Source organism: Schistocerca nitens, chromosome 6 (assembly GCF_023898315.1).
Source record: "Schistocerca nitens isolate TAMUIC-IGC-003100 chromosome 6, iqSchNite1.1, whole genome shotgun sequence".
Taxonomy (NCBI): domain Eukaryota; kingdom Metazoa; phylum Arthropoda; class Insecta; order Orthoptera; family Acrididae; genus Schistocerca; species Schistocerca nitens.
In genome coordinates, this window is record NC_064619.1 from 497,829,085 (window position 1) to 497,846,517 (window position 17,433).

Sequence of the window (17,433 nt, forward strand, 5' to 3'; positions counted from 1 at the left end):
GCCACATCATATGACGTGAGGATCTACCCCGCTGTCGGTGTGGTGACTGTCTGACATTGGCCCACCTCCTGGAATGTCCCGAATTGGCCACCTTATGGCAAAAGCTTCAACGTCAGACATGCTGCCTCTGGTGCCAGCAGCAAACAATGCCAGAATGGCCGATATGGTTTAACCTTTTACTCCTGAAGGTGTTTTTTACCCTCTGTGAGGCATCACTGGCCACACGCCGTATTGGAGGGGTGCCCCATCACCTGTTCTGACACATGTATGTGTACGTGATAACTACGCAATTTGCAATTAAGTGCCTGGCAGAGGGTTCATTGAACCATATTTAAGCTCTTTCTCTACCATTCCACACCTGAACAGCACACTGGAAAGGCGAACGCCTAAATCTTTCTGTGGGAGCTCTTATTTCACTTATTTTATGATGGTTGACTGAAAAGTAATGCCTCCACTTTTGTAACTCTTCAACAGTTGGCAGCATTGGTAGCCTTTTCTCTACAGCTCCAGTTGGTGGGAAGGCTTAGCATGGAACAGTTATGGTGTTACAGTGGAAAGTATGGAACCCTGTGCAGACGGTCGGTCAGTATGATTTAAGCAACGTGCAGCCATTGAATTCTTGACAGCAGAAGGTGTCACCCCAAACGAGATTCATCAGAGAATGAAAGCAGTTTATGGTGATTGTGTTGATGTGAGTACTGTGTGTCCTCATTCTCGTGACGTGAGAGGAGTTCCTGGCAAATTTAAAGTCTGTGTGCTTTCATTTCAGGAGTCAGCATCCAGGGTACCCATAGTGCACAGATCTTCCGATAGCCAAGCAAAGCAGTAATGTGACCCACACACATTCTTGTGAAATGCCGATTGTGCTTGCCATTTCACTCTGAGTGATACGACGTTCGTCCTGAATCACTCTGTCAACATTTTGCTTGTGAAACTCTGTGGTTGCTGTTACAGGATGTTCAACTCTTTGTTTGTCACAGGTCAGATGTTCCCACCTCAACATCTTTAAACTTTCTCACCCAATGATGCACAATACTCACATCAACGCAATCACCATGAACTGCTTTCATTTTCTGATGAATCTCCTTTGGGGCGACACCTTCTGCTGTCAAGAATTCAATGGCTGTACATTGCTTAAATCACATTGAACGACTGTCTGCGCAGGGTTCCACACTTTCCACAGTAACACCACAACTGTTCAATGCTAAGGCTTCCTGCCAACTGGAGCTATAGAGAGAGGCTATGGAACAAGACATTACCTGCCGCATACCAATGCTGCCATCTGTTGAAGAGTTACGAAGGCGGAGGCATTACTTTTCAGTCAGCCCTTGTATTATGATGATCATTTCTCCTTGTGTAGGTGGGCACCAACAAAGTATTTTCACACGCTGAGGAGAAAATTGGTGATTCAAATTTCATGAGAAGGTACAGCGGCAGCAAAAACCACCTTAGTTTTAATGACTGCCACCCCAGTTCATGTATTATATCCATGGCACTATCTCCTTTGTTTTGTGGTAATACAAAACGAGCTGCCGTTCTTTTAACTTTTATGATTTCCTCTGTCAACCCTATCTGATGATGCTGATACCATGCTGCCCAGCAGTACTCTAGAAGAGGGCTGAGACGTGTTAATTTTCTAAATATTCTGCCAACAAATTAGAGTCTTTGTTTGCTTTCCTCACAACATTATCTATGTAATCATTCCAATTTGAAATTACATTTTGGTAATCTAAGACCCCCCCCCCCCCCTGCGGGTCTGGGAGTAAGAATAGGCCCGAGGTATTCCTGCCTGTCATAAGAGGTGACTAAAAGGAGTCTCACACATTTCGACCTTTATGTGAAGTTCTCTTGTAGGAAGAGCGAGCCAATTGGGGAAGGGCATCGTGTCCATTTTGCATAGAGATCTTTAGCCCACTTTCTCGTCGTCGCATTGCAGTCCCGCCCATTCTCCATCTCTCGGATGAGGACACCTTCCTGGGTGCGTTTTCCACCATGCACTATGCAGTGTCACTTTCTGTGCTGACAGTGACCATGGACTTCTTTGCACCACATATCCAGCACAGTAGCCAGTCTGTTGTGGTGGGGCGCCATGTACCCTGTTGATTGTAGTCCACTGACAACACAGGGATCGCTCTGCTGATGCCTGCGCCGTTAACTCCCCACGCATGCCAAGGAGTAGATGCCTGTCACCCTGGAACATTGGGACTCCCAACAATGGCCTTTGCTGCGGCTGGGTGGAGCCCATGGGGAGGGCCCCTGGTCGGAGTGGGTGGCATCAGGGCGGATGACATGCCACGAAGCGTATTACATCATCTCTTGCTGGTGGTCTGCCGCCAGCAGTCTCTAAGCGGGTGAAGTCTAACTTTAATGCTAAGAAATATGACCCCAAGTCGTTCTCCTCCCTGGCCACACCATGGGAGGAAAGCCAGGCTAAGGATGACAGTGAAGCTTATTCGCCCGGTACATCGTTTGTACGATAGTTCAAGGGGAATCATTCATTTCCACGAAGCCTCACTTTTTTGTGGAGCATTTGGAAGAAAAGTTTGGGGAGGTGGAGGGCTTGTCCAAAATGCGCTCTGGGTCAGTTTTGATAAAACAGCATCCTCTGTCGAGTCATGGGCATTACTTGTTTGTGGCAAGTTGGGGTATATTTCTGTTGCCATCACGCCTCATAAGAGCTTAAACATGGTCCAGTGTATTATATTCCACAGGGATCTTCTTTTGCAGTCTAATGACGAGCTGTGTGCAAATTTAGAGTGGCGAGGTGTTCATTTCATCCAGCGCGTCCATTGGGGTTTGAGGGTTAACCAGGTTGCCACCGGTGCCTTCATCTTGGCGTTCAAGGATGACACTTTGCCCAAGAAGATCAAGGTGATGGTCTACTGCTGTGACATCAAACCATATATCCCTTCCCCGATGCAGTGCTTCAAGTGCTGGAAGTTTGGCCATATGTCTTCCCTCTGTACTTCCAGCCCCAGCTGTCGATATTGTGGACGTCCATCGCATCCCAATACTCCATGCGGCCCGCCTCCCATCTGTGTCAACTGTGGAGAGCATCATTCACCTTGCTCACCAGACTGCAGGATTTTACAGAAACAGAGGAAAATCATATAAGACCCTGGACCGACTGAGGCTAAGAGGAGACTTGGGTGCCTACAACCTGTGGCTATGACCACCTCATACGTCGCTACTACAAGAACAGTTCTCGCCCCATCAGTTCCTCGAATTCCTGTCGCCACTCAAAATCGGGAGACAACACCTGCCCCCTTGATGGTGGGGGGCACTTCCCTCCCTGTTGCTCCCGCACCACCTACTTTTGGAGCAACCCCGCCCCCCGAAATCCCCCAAACTATCGGGGATTTCAGTCCCCACTTCTGAGCCAGAGAAGCATAAGGCTTCTTCGTCTCCTCTTGCTAGGAAGGTGTCCCTTGGGCCACTCCTTTCCCAGGTTTCTGCTAGTGGGAAGTATGACACCCGCCAGCGGCTGAAGAGCCCAAAAGCATCTGGTCGTAGGGCTTCACACTCATCCTCAGTCCGAGAGACTAATTCAGCGAAGTCCTCCCAGCCAGGGAAACCCAAGGAACAGCGCGAGAAATCGAAAAAGAAGACCCCTAAGAACAAGGAACTTGTGATGGCATCCACACCACCGCTACCTAAAAGTTCTGCGTATGAGGATGGGGAGGAGATTCTGGTGACCGCTGAGGACCTAGATCTTGCTGGACCCTCAGACACAACAGATATAGACTGCTCAGGCAAAAAGTCGGTGGCAGCAGGTGACCGTGTGGCGCAAATTGCCTCATTGAATGTTCCATGCCTTCCCAGTCTCACGATGATGTCATCCTCCAGTGGAATTGCTGTTTGTCAACTGCTTGGCTGAGCTATGGCAACTGTTAAGCTTTGTCCCTGCTTTCTGCATTGCCCTTCAGGAAACCTGGTTCGCCCGGTAATGCAAACCCCTGCCCTCTGCGGCTATAAGGGATATTGCAGGAACCGTAGCGACTATAATCAAGTGTCAGATGGAGTTTGTGTTTATGTCCTAAACTCAATCTGTAGTGAACCTGTGCCCCTTCAAACCCCTCTTGAAGCTGCAGCTGTCAGAATATGGATGACACAGGAATTAACTATCTGCAATGTATAGCTTCCTCCAGATGGGTGCAGTACCCGTGAATGTATTAGCTGCACTGATTGATCAACTCCCTACACCTTTCCTACTTTTGGGTTGTATTAACATCCATAACCCCTTGTAGGGTGAAATCATGCTTACTGTGTCGAAACTTTACTGTCTTAGTTCGAACTCTGCCGCTTTTATAATGGGGCCGCCACACATTTCCTGTCACTGCCCCAGCATCGGGCCCATGGACACTTGCCCCGATGGGCTTTAAACAAGGCAGACTGGGAAACTTTCACATCTGATGCCACTGCTGACTCTGCTCCACGTGGTAACATTGATGTGATGGTTGAGCAGGCGACTACCACAATCGCTTCTGCGGCAGAAAATGCGATCCCTCGCTCGTTATGGTGCCCCAAGCCTGCCTTGACTACGAGAGTTTGATATATGATTCGGTGGTGCCCTCAGTGTTGCATGTACTCGACCCAGTGCACCACTGTGGTGTTTGCCTAGCGACAGGAGCTTTTAGGACGAGTCTGGTGGCCAGTGTCCTTGTGGAGGCCAGAGTCTCTCCACTGAAGATCTGACGTGCACAGCTGCTCGCCAGTTACATTGCACACATTCGTTATTCTCCTGAGCATCTGAATTACCATCTCCTTTTTTCCACCCGTGGCAGTTCATCACCCGCTTTGGTGGCCCAGGTCAGGGCTAATGATTGCGGTTCGCTTGCGATCCATTCTGTCTGAACTGGAGTCCTTCCCTTTACCACCACCCATCCAGGTCCGTCCGCATACACTTCCGTGGTGTACACCTAGGCTGCAGATTCGTCTGGACCTTTCGCATGACCCTAAGGACTCAGTTACTCACGTCACTTCATCTCGATTCTTGACATGTTCCGGGGCTCTGAAGTGATTTACACTGACGGCTCGATGGCTGATGGTATTGTTGGCTTCGCCTACGTCCACAGAAGCCATTTTGAACAGCATTCCTTGCCCAATGGCTACAGTGTATTCACTGCACAGCTGGTGGCCATCTCTCGCGCACTTCAGTATATTCGTTCACTACCTGGGGAATTGTTTCTTCTGTGTACTGCCTCCTTGAGCAGCCTACAAGCTGTCGACCAGTGCTACCCTCGCCATCCTTCGGTAGCGTCCATCCAGGAGTCCATCTATGCCCTGGACCAGTCCAGTCGTTCAATGGTGTTTGTGTGGCCCCCAAGACATGTCGGTCGGCGTCTCGGGCAACGAACTTGCCAACAGGCTGGCCAAACAGGCTACACGGAAACCGTTTCTGGAGATTGGCTTCTCTGAACCTGACCTGCGTTCTGACTTGCGCCGTAGGGTTATTTGGCTATGGGAGACGGAATGGCATAACAGTACACACGACAAACTGTGTGTCATTAAGAAGACTACAAATGTGTGGATGTCTTCCTTGCGGGTCTCTCACAGGGTATCAGTTGTCCTCTGCCAGTTCCTCATTGGCGACCCCCAGTTACCTCCTGCACCGTGAAGATCTGCCCGAGTCAGTGTGGCGCCCAGTTGATACTGGCCCATATTCTGGTGCACTGTCCCGCTTTGACTGCCCAGCAACAAAATCGTGGGTTACCGGATTCATTGCCACTAATTTTATCTGACAACACTTCATCAGCTGATTTAGTTTTATGTTTTATTCGTGAGGGTGGATTTTATCATTTGATCTTAAGTTTTAGCGCATGTCCTTTGTCCCTCTGTGTCCTCCACCCTAGTGCTTCTAGGGTGGAGTTTTTAATGTGTTGCAGAGTGGCTCGCTTCTCTTTTTTTATTCTCATCGTTAGCCAGCCATGGTAATGTGCTTTGTTGTTTTTAGTCTCTTCATCCTGTTTCTTGCGTTTCTGTGATTCTCTTGTCTCCTTTTGTCGATTTATATGTTGGTTGCAATTCATCGTGCTTGTGATTTTTCCTTTCACACTTATGGCATTGTTTTATTCGGAACAAGGGACTGATGACCTCGTAGTTTGGTCCCTTTCCCCCTCTTTTAATCCAACCAACCAATCTAAGAGGACTGCTCAGATTGTCTCATAAATTGGTTATGTATTTTAGGAGCAACAAAGGGCCTATAACACTTCCTTGGGCAGTGCCAGAGATTACTGTTTTACTAAAGGACTTTCAGTTATTACAAACTGCAATCTTTCTGACAGAAAATCACAAATCCAGTCACACAACTGTGATGAGACTCTATAGGCACACAATTTAATTAGAAGTAGCTTGTGAGAAACAGTACCAAAAGCATTATGTAAATATAAAAATATGGAATCAAGTTGATGACACCTGTTGGTGGCACTCGTTACTTTGTGAGAATAAAGAGGTAGTTGTGTTTCACAAGAACAGTATTTTCTGGATCAGAACTATCTGCCAATAAATAGTTTTCTTGAAGGTGATTCATAACGTTAGAGCGCAGTATATGTTCCAAAATCGTACTGTAAATTGACGTTAGTGATCTGGCCTGTAATTCAACAGATCAACTTCAATTTCCCTTCTTGGGTATTGGTGTGACTTTTGCAGCGTTCCAGTCTTTGGGTACAGATCTTTCTATGAGTGAATGGATGTCTATGATTGCTAAGTATGCAGCTATTGTATCAGCATACTCTGAAAGGAACCTGGCTGCTATACAATCTGGACTGGGAGACTTTCCTTTCTTAGGAGTCTTAAGCTGCTTCGCTACACTGTGGATATCTGCTTCTAAGTTATTAATATTGGCAATTGTTCTTGATTCTAATTCTGAAGTATTTACTTCATTGTCTTTTGTGAAGGTATTTCAGAACACAGTATTTAGTAACTTTACTTTAGTGGTGCTGTCATCAATAACATCACCTATGTTATCATGCAGTGAAGTATTGTTTGCATCTTACCATGGGTGTACTTTACGTACGACCAGAATCTCCTTGGGTTTTCTACCAGATTTCAAGACAGAGTTTCACTATGGAAACCATTTAAAGTGTCTAATACTGAAGTTTGTGCTAAATGTAGAGCTTCTGTAAAACTTTGACAATCTTGGGGATTGTGTGTTCCTTTAAAATTTGGCTATCCTTTTTTGTTGCTTCTGCAATAGTGTTCTGATCTGTTTTGTGTACCACATGGGATCAGTACCATCTCTTATTAATTTATTTGGTATATATCTTTCAAGTGCCGTTGATACTATTTCTTTCCTCTGTGGTGTCAAAGGCTAGAATAGACGTTCGCCCCTCCTTGCCTGTTGTAAGAGGAGTCTCTCAGGGATTGGTTCTGAGCATAACACTGTTTGCTTACCATAAATGTAGTGTGCCCCAAAGTCTCTGTTATTGTACATGGATGATTTTTATATGTGCTATTCCTCTGCATTACAGCACACCACTGAGTGCCAGCTTCGGGGGACTGGCTGGAGAGTCCACAACTGGTCTCTGAACCATGGGTATCAATTTTGCCCTGCAAAATCATAAGTGAGGCATTTTTATCAACTCGGGACTGTGCACCCACACCCATAAATTTATCTCAGTGACCAGTAACTTAAAGCTGTTCACACTTTCCAATTCTTAGGTATTTTATTTGACCGCAAGCTAATTTGGCTGCCACTTGTCTGCCAGCTCAAGGCAACTTGGTGAAGAAACTGAATGCTCTTCGTTTTCTTAGTCACTCCTCGTGGGGTGCAGACCACACTGTTCTGTGATTTTATAAAATGGTAATTTTATCCTGCTTGAATTACCGATGTGTTGCCTATGGGTTCGCAGCACCGTTCCTACTTAGCCTGTTGGACCCTGTTCACCACACTGTTGTGCGGTTGACTATGGGGGCCTTCCGTACGAGCTCTGTTGATGGCCTCCCAGAAGCTGGTGTCACGCCGCTGCATGTTGGACGACAGCGGGTTCTGGCAAGTTACACAGCCACAGTCTGTCAGGTGCCTACCCACGCATGTCACTCAACTCTGTTCCACAACCAGCAGTTCAGGCTGTTCACTCATCTCCCAAAACTGAGAAGCCCAGCTGGGATGCAACTTGATATTCTACTGACGGACCTCCAATAGGCTCCATAAGTGTGTGTTCTAGAGCTCCCTCCCAACATCCCCCGTGGGCTGTGCTATATCCTGTGATAAGGATGGACCTCTTTTGTGGCCCCAAGAAGGATGATGATCCTACCCTTCTCCAACACTTGTTTCTTTCAATCTTCCAAGATTATTCTAATTCAGTATGCATCTACAAAGATAGATCAAAAGTCAGCATCAATGTTGGCTTTTACACTTCTAAGGGAACATGAGAAGCACTCTGTGCCAAGTGCCTGCAGTTTATACATGCAGAATTGTTGCCATCTCTCAGGCTTTGAGGTACGCCAAATACCAGGCAGTGACAAACTTTCTGATCTGTAGTGAGTCCATGAGTTGCTTAAAAGGTATAGCCCTGTGCTATTCCAAAGATCCTTTGGTCACAAACATCCAGGACCTTCTTGCTGACCACTACAGCCCAGGAAAGATGGTGACCATTATCTGGACACCAACCCATGTAGTCACTCCAGGAAATGAACTTGCCGACCGTCTAGCTAAAGATGCAAGTACAGGAGATCTACTTGACATCGGGATACTGGACCCAGAATTAAGATTACAACTTCGGCGCAATATTCTAAAGCTCTGGGAATTGGAATGACTGGCTTTACAACCCAAAACAAGTTGACAGCAATTAAGGGTCCACTAAGGTGTAGCATACATCTTTCCAGGCCTTTCGGAAAGATGCCACTGTGTTGCGCCAACTGTGCACTGGCCACTGCGCCAACTGTGCACTGGCCACACAGGACTCACCCATGACATCCTTCTGTGTTGGGAGGATCTCCCTCACTGCAGCTGCAGTAGTCTACTGATGATACCGCATGTTCTTGTTGAGCGTGCTCTGCTGGCCGATCTGCGGCACGCTCTCGGGTTACTACCTTAGGTGCATGTGGATGACATGACAGCCATTACCAAAGTGTTGCATTCCCTGAGGGAGAGCTGATTTTACTCTAACCTATAATACTCTTCCACTTCCAGTGTTAAGGGTGGTTGTGGGGGTGAGAGACCTCCCCCTGTGGTGGGTAACCACCGAGCCTTCCCCTCTTACTTTATTGTGCTTTTAACACCCATTGTGCAAGGTGCTGCATGGTTTATCTCTTTTCTTTTACCTATTGTCGTGCTCTTTTAAACGCTTTGATTTGCTCATATAGTTCGAGCAGCCTGGTCTCCATTGTTCTCACCTTTTTACCTTTTGACATGTCTCTCATGATAAGGAGTGACAGATTGACCCTGTTGTTTATTCCCTTAAACACATAATCATCAACAACACTATTTCTTTGAATTTAAACCACATCTAGTGTATGCTTACATAATCAGATTGGAAGGAGTAGAGACTGTCTCTTAAGAAGGTGCATGAGCAAATTTTTATCTGCATTTTTAAATGAATGTATTTTGCATTTGTTTTTGGTCGTTTTCTATATTACAGTATTCAGTCTAGTTACAACCACATTGTGGTCACTAATTCCTGTATCTGTCAAGATGCTCCTTGTTTGGTCAGGATTATTTGTTGCTAAGAGGTCAGGTATGTTTTCGCAACCATTTTCACTTAAGAGTGGGGTCCTGAACTAGTTGTTCAGAATAATTTTTTGAGAAGGCATTCAGTACAATTGCAGACAACATTGTGTGCCTACCACAGACGTAAAAACACACATTTTGCCAAAATATCGACGGTGGATTGAAATGACATTAAAGTTTTCTTTGGATTGTTCAGCAAGTGAAACAGGGAGTCCATGGCTGCACTTTCCAGCATTTTTATTCTTGTTCTTTTACATCTGTTGTTGGTTTACTGTCTTGTTGTTGTTCTCTTTCCTGAGATTTTATTAACTTGTCTGCATTTCTAGTTTTCTTGTAATAATGCAGGAAACACTGTTCATATGCAGAAGATGTGTCTCCCATTGCATAACATGTTCTGGTGGCCTGCAGCTGCTTTCTGGCTAGAGCGCAACTCACTGCCTTAACCTTCTTACTCCTCTCTCACTTCTACTTGCATCTATCTCATAGTTTTATTGTTTCTCCTAGTGCAAGATCTTGTACACACACACACACACACACACACACACACACACACACACACACACACACACACACTTTTTAAAAACTAGACAGCAACACAGAAAATCATGGAGTGTCATGTTATCCTTGCTGTGAATAAGATAATTTGTTTATAGATCACTTTAAAAAATTATTTGGTGTCTTTAGGCAGTAAGGGAATGCCTTTGCCAATTAATTTGTTTTTTTTTATATATATGTTAATAGATGACCCTCAGATTTATTAAATAAAATATGGAGGTACTCAAAGTTGAATAGTTTTCTACAGTCCTGTACACAAGAATCTTTTTTATCTGGACTGTGTCAGACCATATATAATCTGGATTTCTAAGAATCTAGATACTGCAGAAATAAATACTGTGGCCTCTGGAAGAAGACCCTCTTCCTCCAAATAAATCTCTCATCACATTTGACACAAAATCATTGTGGAGCCTGTTTTTAAAAAGGCCACTGTCCATCCATGCATTTTTTGTGATTTTTTTTTTTTTTACCTACAAGCTACAATTGTAACTTGATCTTTACACCTCTTATAGCCCCTTGCTCATGTAAATTGGAAGCCAGTGTCTTACTGAGTGGCATCTGATAAGGTCCATATTAATCTGTGTTATAAATCTGGTGTGAGTGTAAGATTTTTGGAGGGGAAAAGTTTCCCACTGTACCCTGTGAAAACATTTCACCTGTCACTGAAAGCTGATCTGCGCCATGATTGTGAAGATAAGATCGCCATCAGGTAGCTTGCTATTTAAGTTCAGTGTGTTTTCCTGCAGGAATGGACCAGATATTGGAACACCATGCTCTTTTCTCACTGAACCAAAATGATAGTGCTTCATCCATTGTATCATTTCTTGCTTTCATCATTGTTTCACAGTTCTGCAAACTATCTTAGGTCATCATTGTGAAGCAGAAGTCTGACCGTTTATGTTTGTACACCATAGTCTGCAGCTATGTTTTTCAGCAAATCCTCCGTCTGTTCTGTTCAGTGTTGCCAACTTTTTGTCCATCTAAACAACCACTTTCCTTCACTTTGAAGCCATTTCACTTGGGCACACTCAAATATGGGTACAAAAGAAGAATACTAGTATAGCTTCTTAAATCTGTAAGGAACAAATCCAACAGGTCATATTAACGGTAATTGGAAGCATGTGAGCAGTGATCTTCATGCAGTTCCAATATATAACAACTGTGCATATATACCATACAATAGCCGATGTACACCACACAGTATCATGTTTTTAAAACAAATCCAGATAAAATGGAAATTTGAAATAGTGAGGGTTGGGTAAATGATGTTCTTGTGTATCTTTCACTTTTCTGTGCAATACTGTTTGTTTTAATGTGTGTTGCTGTGTTTCAGATTACATACAATAAACCTGGCCCTCCTACACCTGGGAAGAAAGGGAGACTTTCTCTACAGGTGAGCTAGCATTCTTATTTGGAATGCATACAGATACTTCCAGGATGAGTGAATTGAGATTTTTTTAGCATTTTACAACAGTGGCAGAATAGTTGACAGCTCTCACTGAAGTATCTAAAAATGTAGCCGTACTATACTTGTATAGTAACATTACTTTAGATCATAAGCAACATTTGAATCACAGATTTCTTGTGTGTCTTCATTTAATGAACATGCTCAGGTGGTCCACTTGTACTATTAATACTATACAAAAATTATGTACCATCTCCAATAGGATCACTTTTAGTTGACTGTTGAAGTATTTAAACCAATATTAGGGTTTTCCTGTAAATATTTGTACAAAGTTGATGTAATGAAGCCCTTTTGTACATCCAACAAAACACTGTTCTTAACTTTAGGTTTATCAGAGGTCCTCTTAGTCCCATGAACGATGGTCCTTTCTGTGGTGGGTTGGCTTGCATGTCAGACACACATGGTCATACTGTAGGTGCAACCACATTGGAAGGGTGTGGAGAGTCCAGATTTGCATACAGTTTCTGATGAATGCAGCAGGTTTTTTCAGTAGTTGCAGGTGAAAAAGTTTTGAATAATCAACCTATCTGCTAATATGTCCTCCTTATATTGGTACTGCAGCATCGTTGCAAGCAAGGAAAAACTCTAAGCCATTATATTTCCCAGGGACAAGAAACACCAATATATGGCAAATGACCACATAGTGGGTAAAACAGTACTGCATTTAGATATGTGGGCAGGAAATGCAATCAGGTATTTTAGGGTTCGTAGTGTAGTATGTTAGAGACCCTACTTATGCAGTTAGGATAGAAAATTGAAAAGAGAAATGAATGATTGGTGACAAATATCAACAGAATTAATTAAGAATGGTGTTTGGAAGAACATGATATCCGATAGTCAGGCAAATTGAAGTTAAACAACACCAAAGAAAATGGGGGTATTGTCAAAAATGAGGCGTGATCAAAAAGTAATGGCAATTTTTTATTTTCTTTAATAATCTTTTATTTATATATCAACTTGGTTCCCTTCAAAGTAATTCCCCTCTTGTCCAGTGCTTTTTCCAATCTTTGAAGCAATTCTGGAACTCTTTTCTTTATGATGATCAGCTCCTTCAGTGATTCTGTTTTTACCTCATCACTGTTGGCAAAAAAACACCCTTTATGGTTTTCAGCCTCAGGAATAGAACGAAGTTGCAAAGGGCCATCTTCAGCAAACGTGGTGGCTGAGACATCATAATGGTTCTTTTTGTTTTGGGAGCATTATCGTGATGCTATTTCCATGAGCGGTTTTGCTACAATTCTGGTTGTTTTCTTCCAGTCGCTTCACACAAACAGTGCATATCTTACAAGTAGCATTCCTTATTAACCATACAACCATAAGGCAGGAACTTAATACACACTATCCCCCTATAGTCTAAGAAAACAGTAAGATTAACCTTAGTATGTGATGGAACTTGGCAAATTTTCTTTCAGTCTTGGCTCTACAGGCGGTTTCCATTGTCACAATTGAACCTTGTTTTCAATATCATACCTATGTTTCGTCATCTGTTATAACCTTTAAATGTTCTGGATCGTTGTCAACTTCATAAGCAATTTGTGAGCAATGTCTACGATGTTGTTTTTGGCCGAAATTCAACAATTTTGGAACAGACTTTGCTACTGCATGTTTAATGCCCAAAACATCGGCAAAAATTGCTTGGCATGAGCCAAAGGATATGCTGACGTAGAAACCTCTCTGATCTAGTCAGATACATCAGGAACATGTGTACCAACAAAGAAAAAAAAATTGAAAATAAGTTGTATGAAGCACGCAAAATTGAAAAATTCTTGTTACTTTTTGATCACACTCCGTAGGTTAGTAAACAGGACAGTTAGAATGTGGCTAACTTCTATGAACAGCATAGTTAATAGAGTATCATAGATATTACAAACACAAAACCATGATCCACAACAGCATTACTAACATATGTAGTAGCACTCAGAAAGCCAATGTGTTTAATACAGTTAAACCCGCTTTTATGTTTCCAGAATTAACGTTTTCCTGCTGTTTAAAACATTTTATATTGGTCCCTTCGTGTTTCCTATGCCCACACTGTTAATTTGCACCCAATTTTGCATCAACATTTTTATCATTTTCTGACGGTTAACACATTAGAAAAAAATGCTTGTGAAGGAAAAAATGACACTGGCATGATGTTGGACATCCAGTAGTGTTTACAAATACCACGTGGTTAAGTTTCTTGACACCTGGTATCATGACCAATCACAACCCTTTCCAAACTGTCTCTACTGCGCAAACACAGTTTTGTGATTGTTGTGATCATCATGACACCTTTGTCCAACCATATTTAGCGTGTTTCAGCATATAGCCACTTGGAGTGCTAGTTGACACAGTCATTCACTTTGCGTTGCTCAAATGTTTTTAGTTTAAACACGGCACACTACCTGATAATCTCAAAAAGACACCCACAGTGCAAGAGACTCAGAATAACACATATTCAAACACCACACAAAATTCTTATGTACGTATTTGCACTGACAACGAGGAAAAGATTCTCAAAATGTGTCGTGCTAGGCATGAAAAAAACATAACTAGTGCAGTATTCCATTATTTAAATAAGAATGGCAGCTGCTAGCTTTAAAAAACATAGATTATGGCATAGGAAATTGAGTGAAACGTCCCTACTTCCCAGACAGTTATCAGTTCCAGTTACATCAGCGGTTTTTATTAGATAATAAACCTTCATTATATAATAAACAAGTCCCTTACAGGTATTTTGATGCCTGTTATGTACATATATCATACACAAAGTGCAAGGGGGGTATCCTGTGTGTAACTTTTACAGCTTAAAATGTTATTTCCCTCATTTTACACCGTATATGTCCTATGAAAAGTGTAAAAGTAGGGTTTCACTGTAATCACTTCCTTGAAGTAGCTCTGAAGATTGGTATGGACAGCTCAGCAGATGAGGTGATAGAATATATGTAAGAAGCAGTACCACATATGTAGGGAAATCACTAGTACTCTATACTCTGCCAGATAAATTAAGAATTTTAATTTGTTTTAACTCACTCAAAAACAAAAACTCTTTTGGACTTAATATACCACAAGAAAAGTGCTAAAATCCTGTTCCTCACATATGCAATGTTTTGAGGCCCTCTTCAGCACACCAATATCATTAGAGAATGCTCACAGTATATTTATTCCTTATGATTCTTGCTGTCAACAATCTGTTTGAAATCAACTGTAACATCAATAAATAAATTACTAGAAGCAGAAATTACTTACGCTATGCATCACTTAGCCTTGGTGTGCCACAAAAAGTAGTATTGTGTTCAGCCATAAAAAACAATGCTCAGCATGTTGTCATATTTTTTGCAGAGAAAGGGTAATATAATTGTATAACTGACAAACTCGCTCATTCCGCGTCATAGACATTGCAGTTATGATCTAGAGAACATGAAAATAACTAACTATGCCAATTAGCTTTGAAGATGAAGAGATTGGGAAAACTGTGTGCGGAGATAGAAGAAATTTTCTTAGTACTTTCAGGAAGCTGAAAATTTAACTTTGATGAGGAACTAAAATTAGATTCTAGAAAAAGGATGTGACGGAAAACTAAGAGGATAATATGGACTGGGGGGAGGTATGAAAGTGGAAGCTACTTGGTAGAATTTTACAAAGGTCAAAATTTGATCATCATTAGCACTTGGTGTAAGTATAATGAAAAAAGGTGGTTGATGAATTAAAAACACAGCAAATAAAGAAAACATAAAGTAACACAGCTTTTTTAATAATTTGATAGACATTGAATGCAAGGAATGGCTGGATGAGAAATAGAAAGCTGTGTAGCACGCATGTCAATAGAAAAAGTTGGAAAATTAAATAATTGGCAAAAAAGAGAAGCAGTTATATGAAATCGTCAAGAACTTAAATGTCAAGAGGAGGAAAGCGTGAAATGCAGAATATGTAGGAAGGCTATGCAAAAGAAAACATTTGAAGACAACGTTAAGAAAATGCCATGAGATGACAGCACTGAAAGGCCTGAATTGAAAGAAACACCTTGGGTAGAGGAATCCATTCAGCATTATTGAGATTCTTGGGAAAACCAACCGTGACAAAATTATTCCACCTACTATGTGGGATACATGGGGCAGCAAAATATCCTCCTACGTAAAGATGAATGTTACAATCGCACTAAGGCATGCGTATTGTTGAGCCATCAGTTCAATAAGTAACGTTGCAGAATACTAACACATCAGTTCCATAGAACTATGAGAAGAAACTGACTTGAGGGAAGATCAGTTACAGATATGGAAAAATGTGGAAACGTATGAGGTAATACTGTCCTTAGGACTTGCATTGGAAGATTGGTTGGGAAAAGGTAAACCTACTTTTTACCATTTGTAAGTTTAGAAAAAGCTCTTGATGATGTTGAATGGAATACTCTTAGAAATTCAGCAGTTACCAGGGACATTAGACAAGGAGTAAAAGGTTATCTACAACTTCTACACAAACCATGATAGAGGCAAAGGGCCTTAAGGGGAAGCAGTTGTTGACAAGGAAGTGAGGCTTGGCTATAGCTTATCTCCAATGTTATTTAATCTGTACACTTAGCAAGCAGTAAAGCAAGCCAGAGAAAAATTTGGAAAGGAAATTAAAGTTCAGGAAGAATAAATAAAAATTAAGCAGTTTGTCAATAACATTGTGATTCTGTTAGATGGGAGAGTGCTAGGAAGAGCAGTTGAATAGAACAGACAGTCTTTTGAAAATATGAAAATCAACAAAAGTAAAACAATGGTAATGGAGCATATTTGAATTAAATTAGATGAAGCTGGGTGGATTCGATTAGGAAATGAGATGCGGAAAATAGTAGATGACTTTTGCTACTTGGGCAGCAAAATAAACTACCAGTGGGAGAGGTAAAGAGGATATGAAATGCAGACTGGTAATAACAAAAAACTATTTTCTGAGAAAGAGAAATATGTGAACATTAAATATAAATTAAAATGTAATGAAGTCTCTATTGAACATATTTTATCTTTATTTTAGCCTTTTGTGGCAGTGAAAAATAGGAGGTAAACAGTTCAGAAAGGAAAAGAAGCATTTGAAATGTGGTCTTTCAGAAAAATACTGAAGATTAGATTATGAGATTGGATAACTAATGAAGAAGAACTGAATTCAGGTAGGGAGAAATCAAATGTGTATTACACTGATGAGCCAAAACATTGTGACCATCTGTTTAATAATGTATTGTTTCACTTTCCAAACACAGTGCAACAGATATTCTGCTTGGCATGGCTTCTAGAAGTCCTTGAGAGGATTCCAGGAGTATGTGGCACCACATGTCTATGCACAGGTCAAGCAATTCCTGCAAATGATAGGATGGTTTACAGGCACATAGTTGGCACCCGATACATGTTCCAGGTGTTACAGATCAGGCTTATTTGCCGGCCAATACATCAGTTTGAGTTCACTATATTGCCCCTCAAATCACTATAGCACAATTCTGACTGGCAACATGGACACTTATCCTGCTGGAAGATGTCATCACCTTAGGTGGAAACTAAAAGCAGGTGGTCCGCAATAATGTTCACATAGTTCACTGCTGTCTTGATGCCTTCGGTTACCACCACAGATCCCATGGAAGCCCTACTCAGTGCACATCATAACATAATTCTGCACTGACTGGCCTGCATCTGTGGCGTGGTGCATGTTTTGTGGAGCCATTCACGTGGATAATGGTATGTAAGGACCCAACCGTTGACCTGCTGTAACAAGAAATGATTCATTTGACAGGTGA

At 42.2% G+C, this 17,433-nt stretch overlaps 1 protein-coding gene across 3 annotated transcripts in view; it reads left to right on the plus strand.

Annotated features, from left to right (window-relative positions):
* Positions 1-17,433, plus strand: part of LOC126262468 (girdin) — a 242,450-nt gene that overhangs the window by 215,730 nt on the left and 9,287 nt on the right. For all 3 annotated transcript variants that reach the window (XM_049959128.1, XM_049959129.1, XM_049959130.1), the window contains one exon: positions 11,559-11,618. In XM_049959128.1, the coding sequence (XP_049815085.1) occupies positions 11,559-11,618 (60 nt within the window). The remainder of the gene's footprint in view (positions 1-11,558; positions 11,619-17,433) is intronic.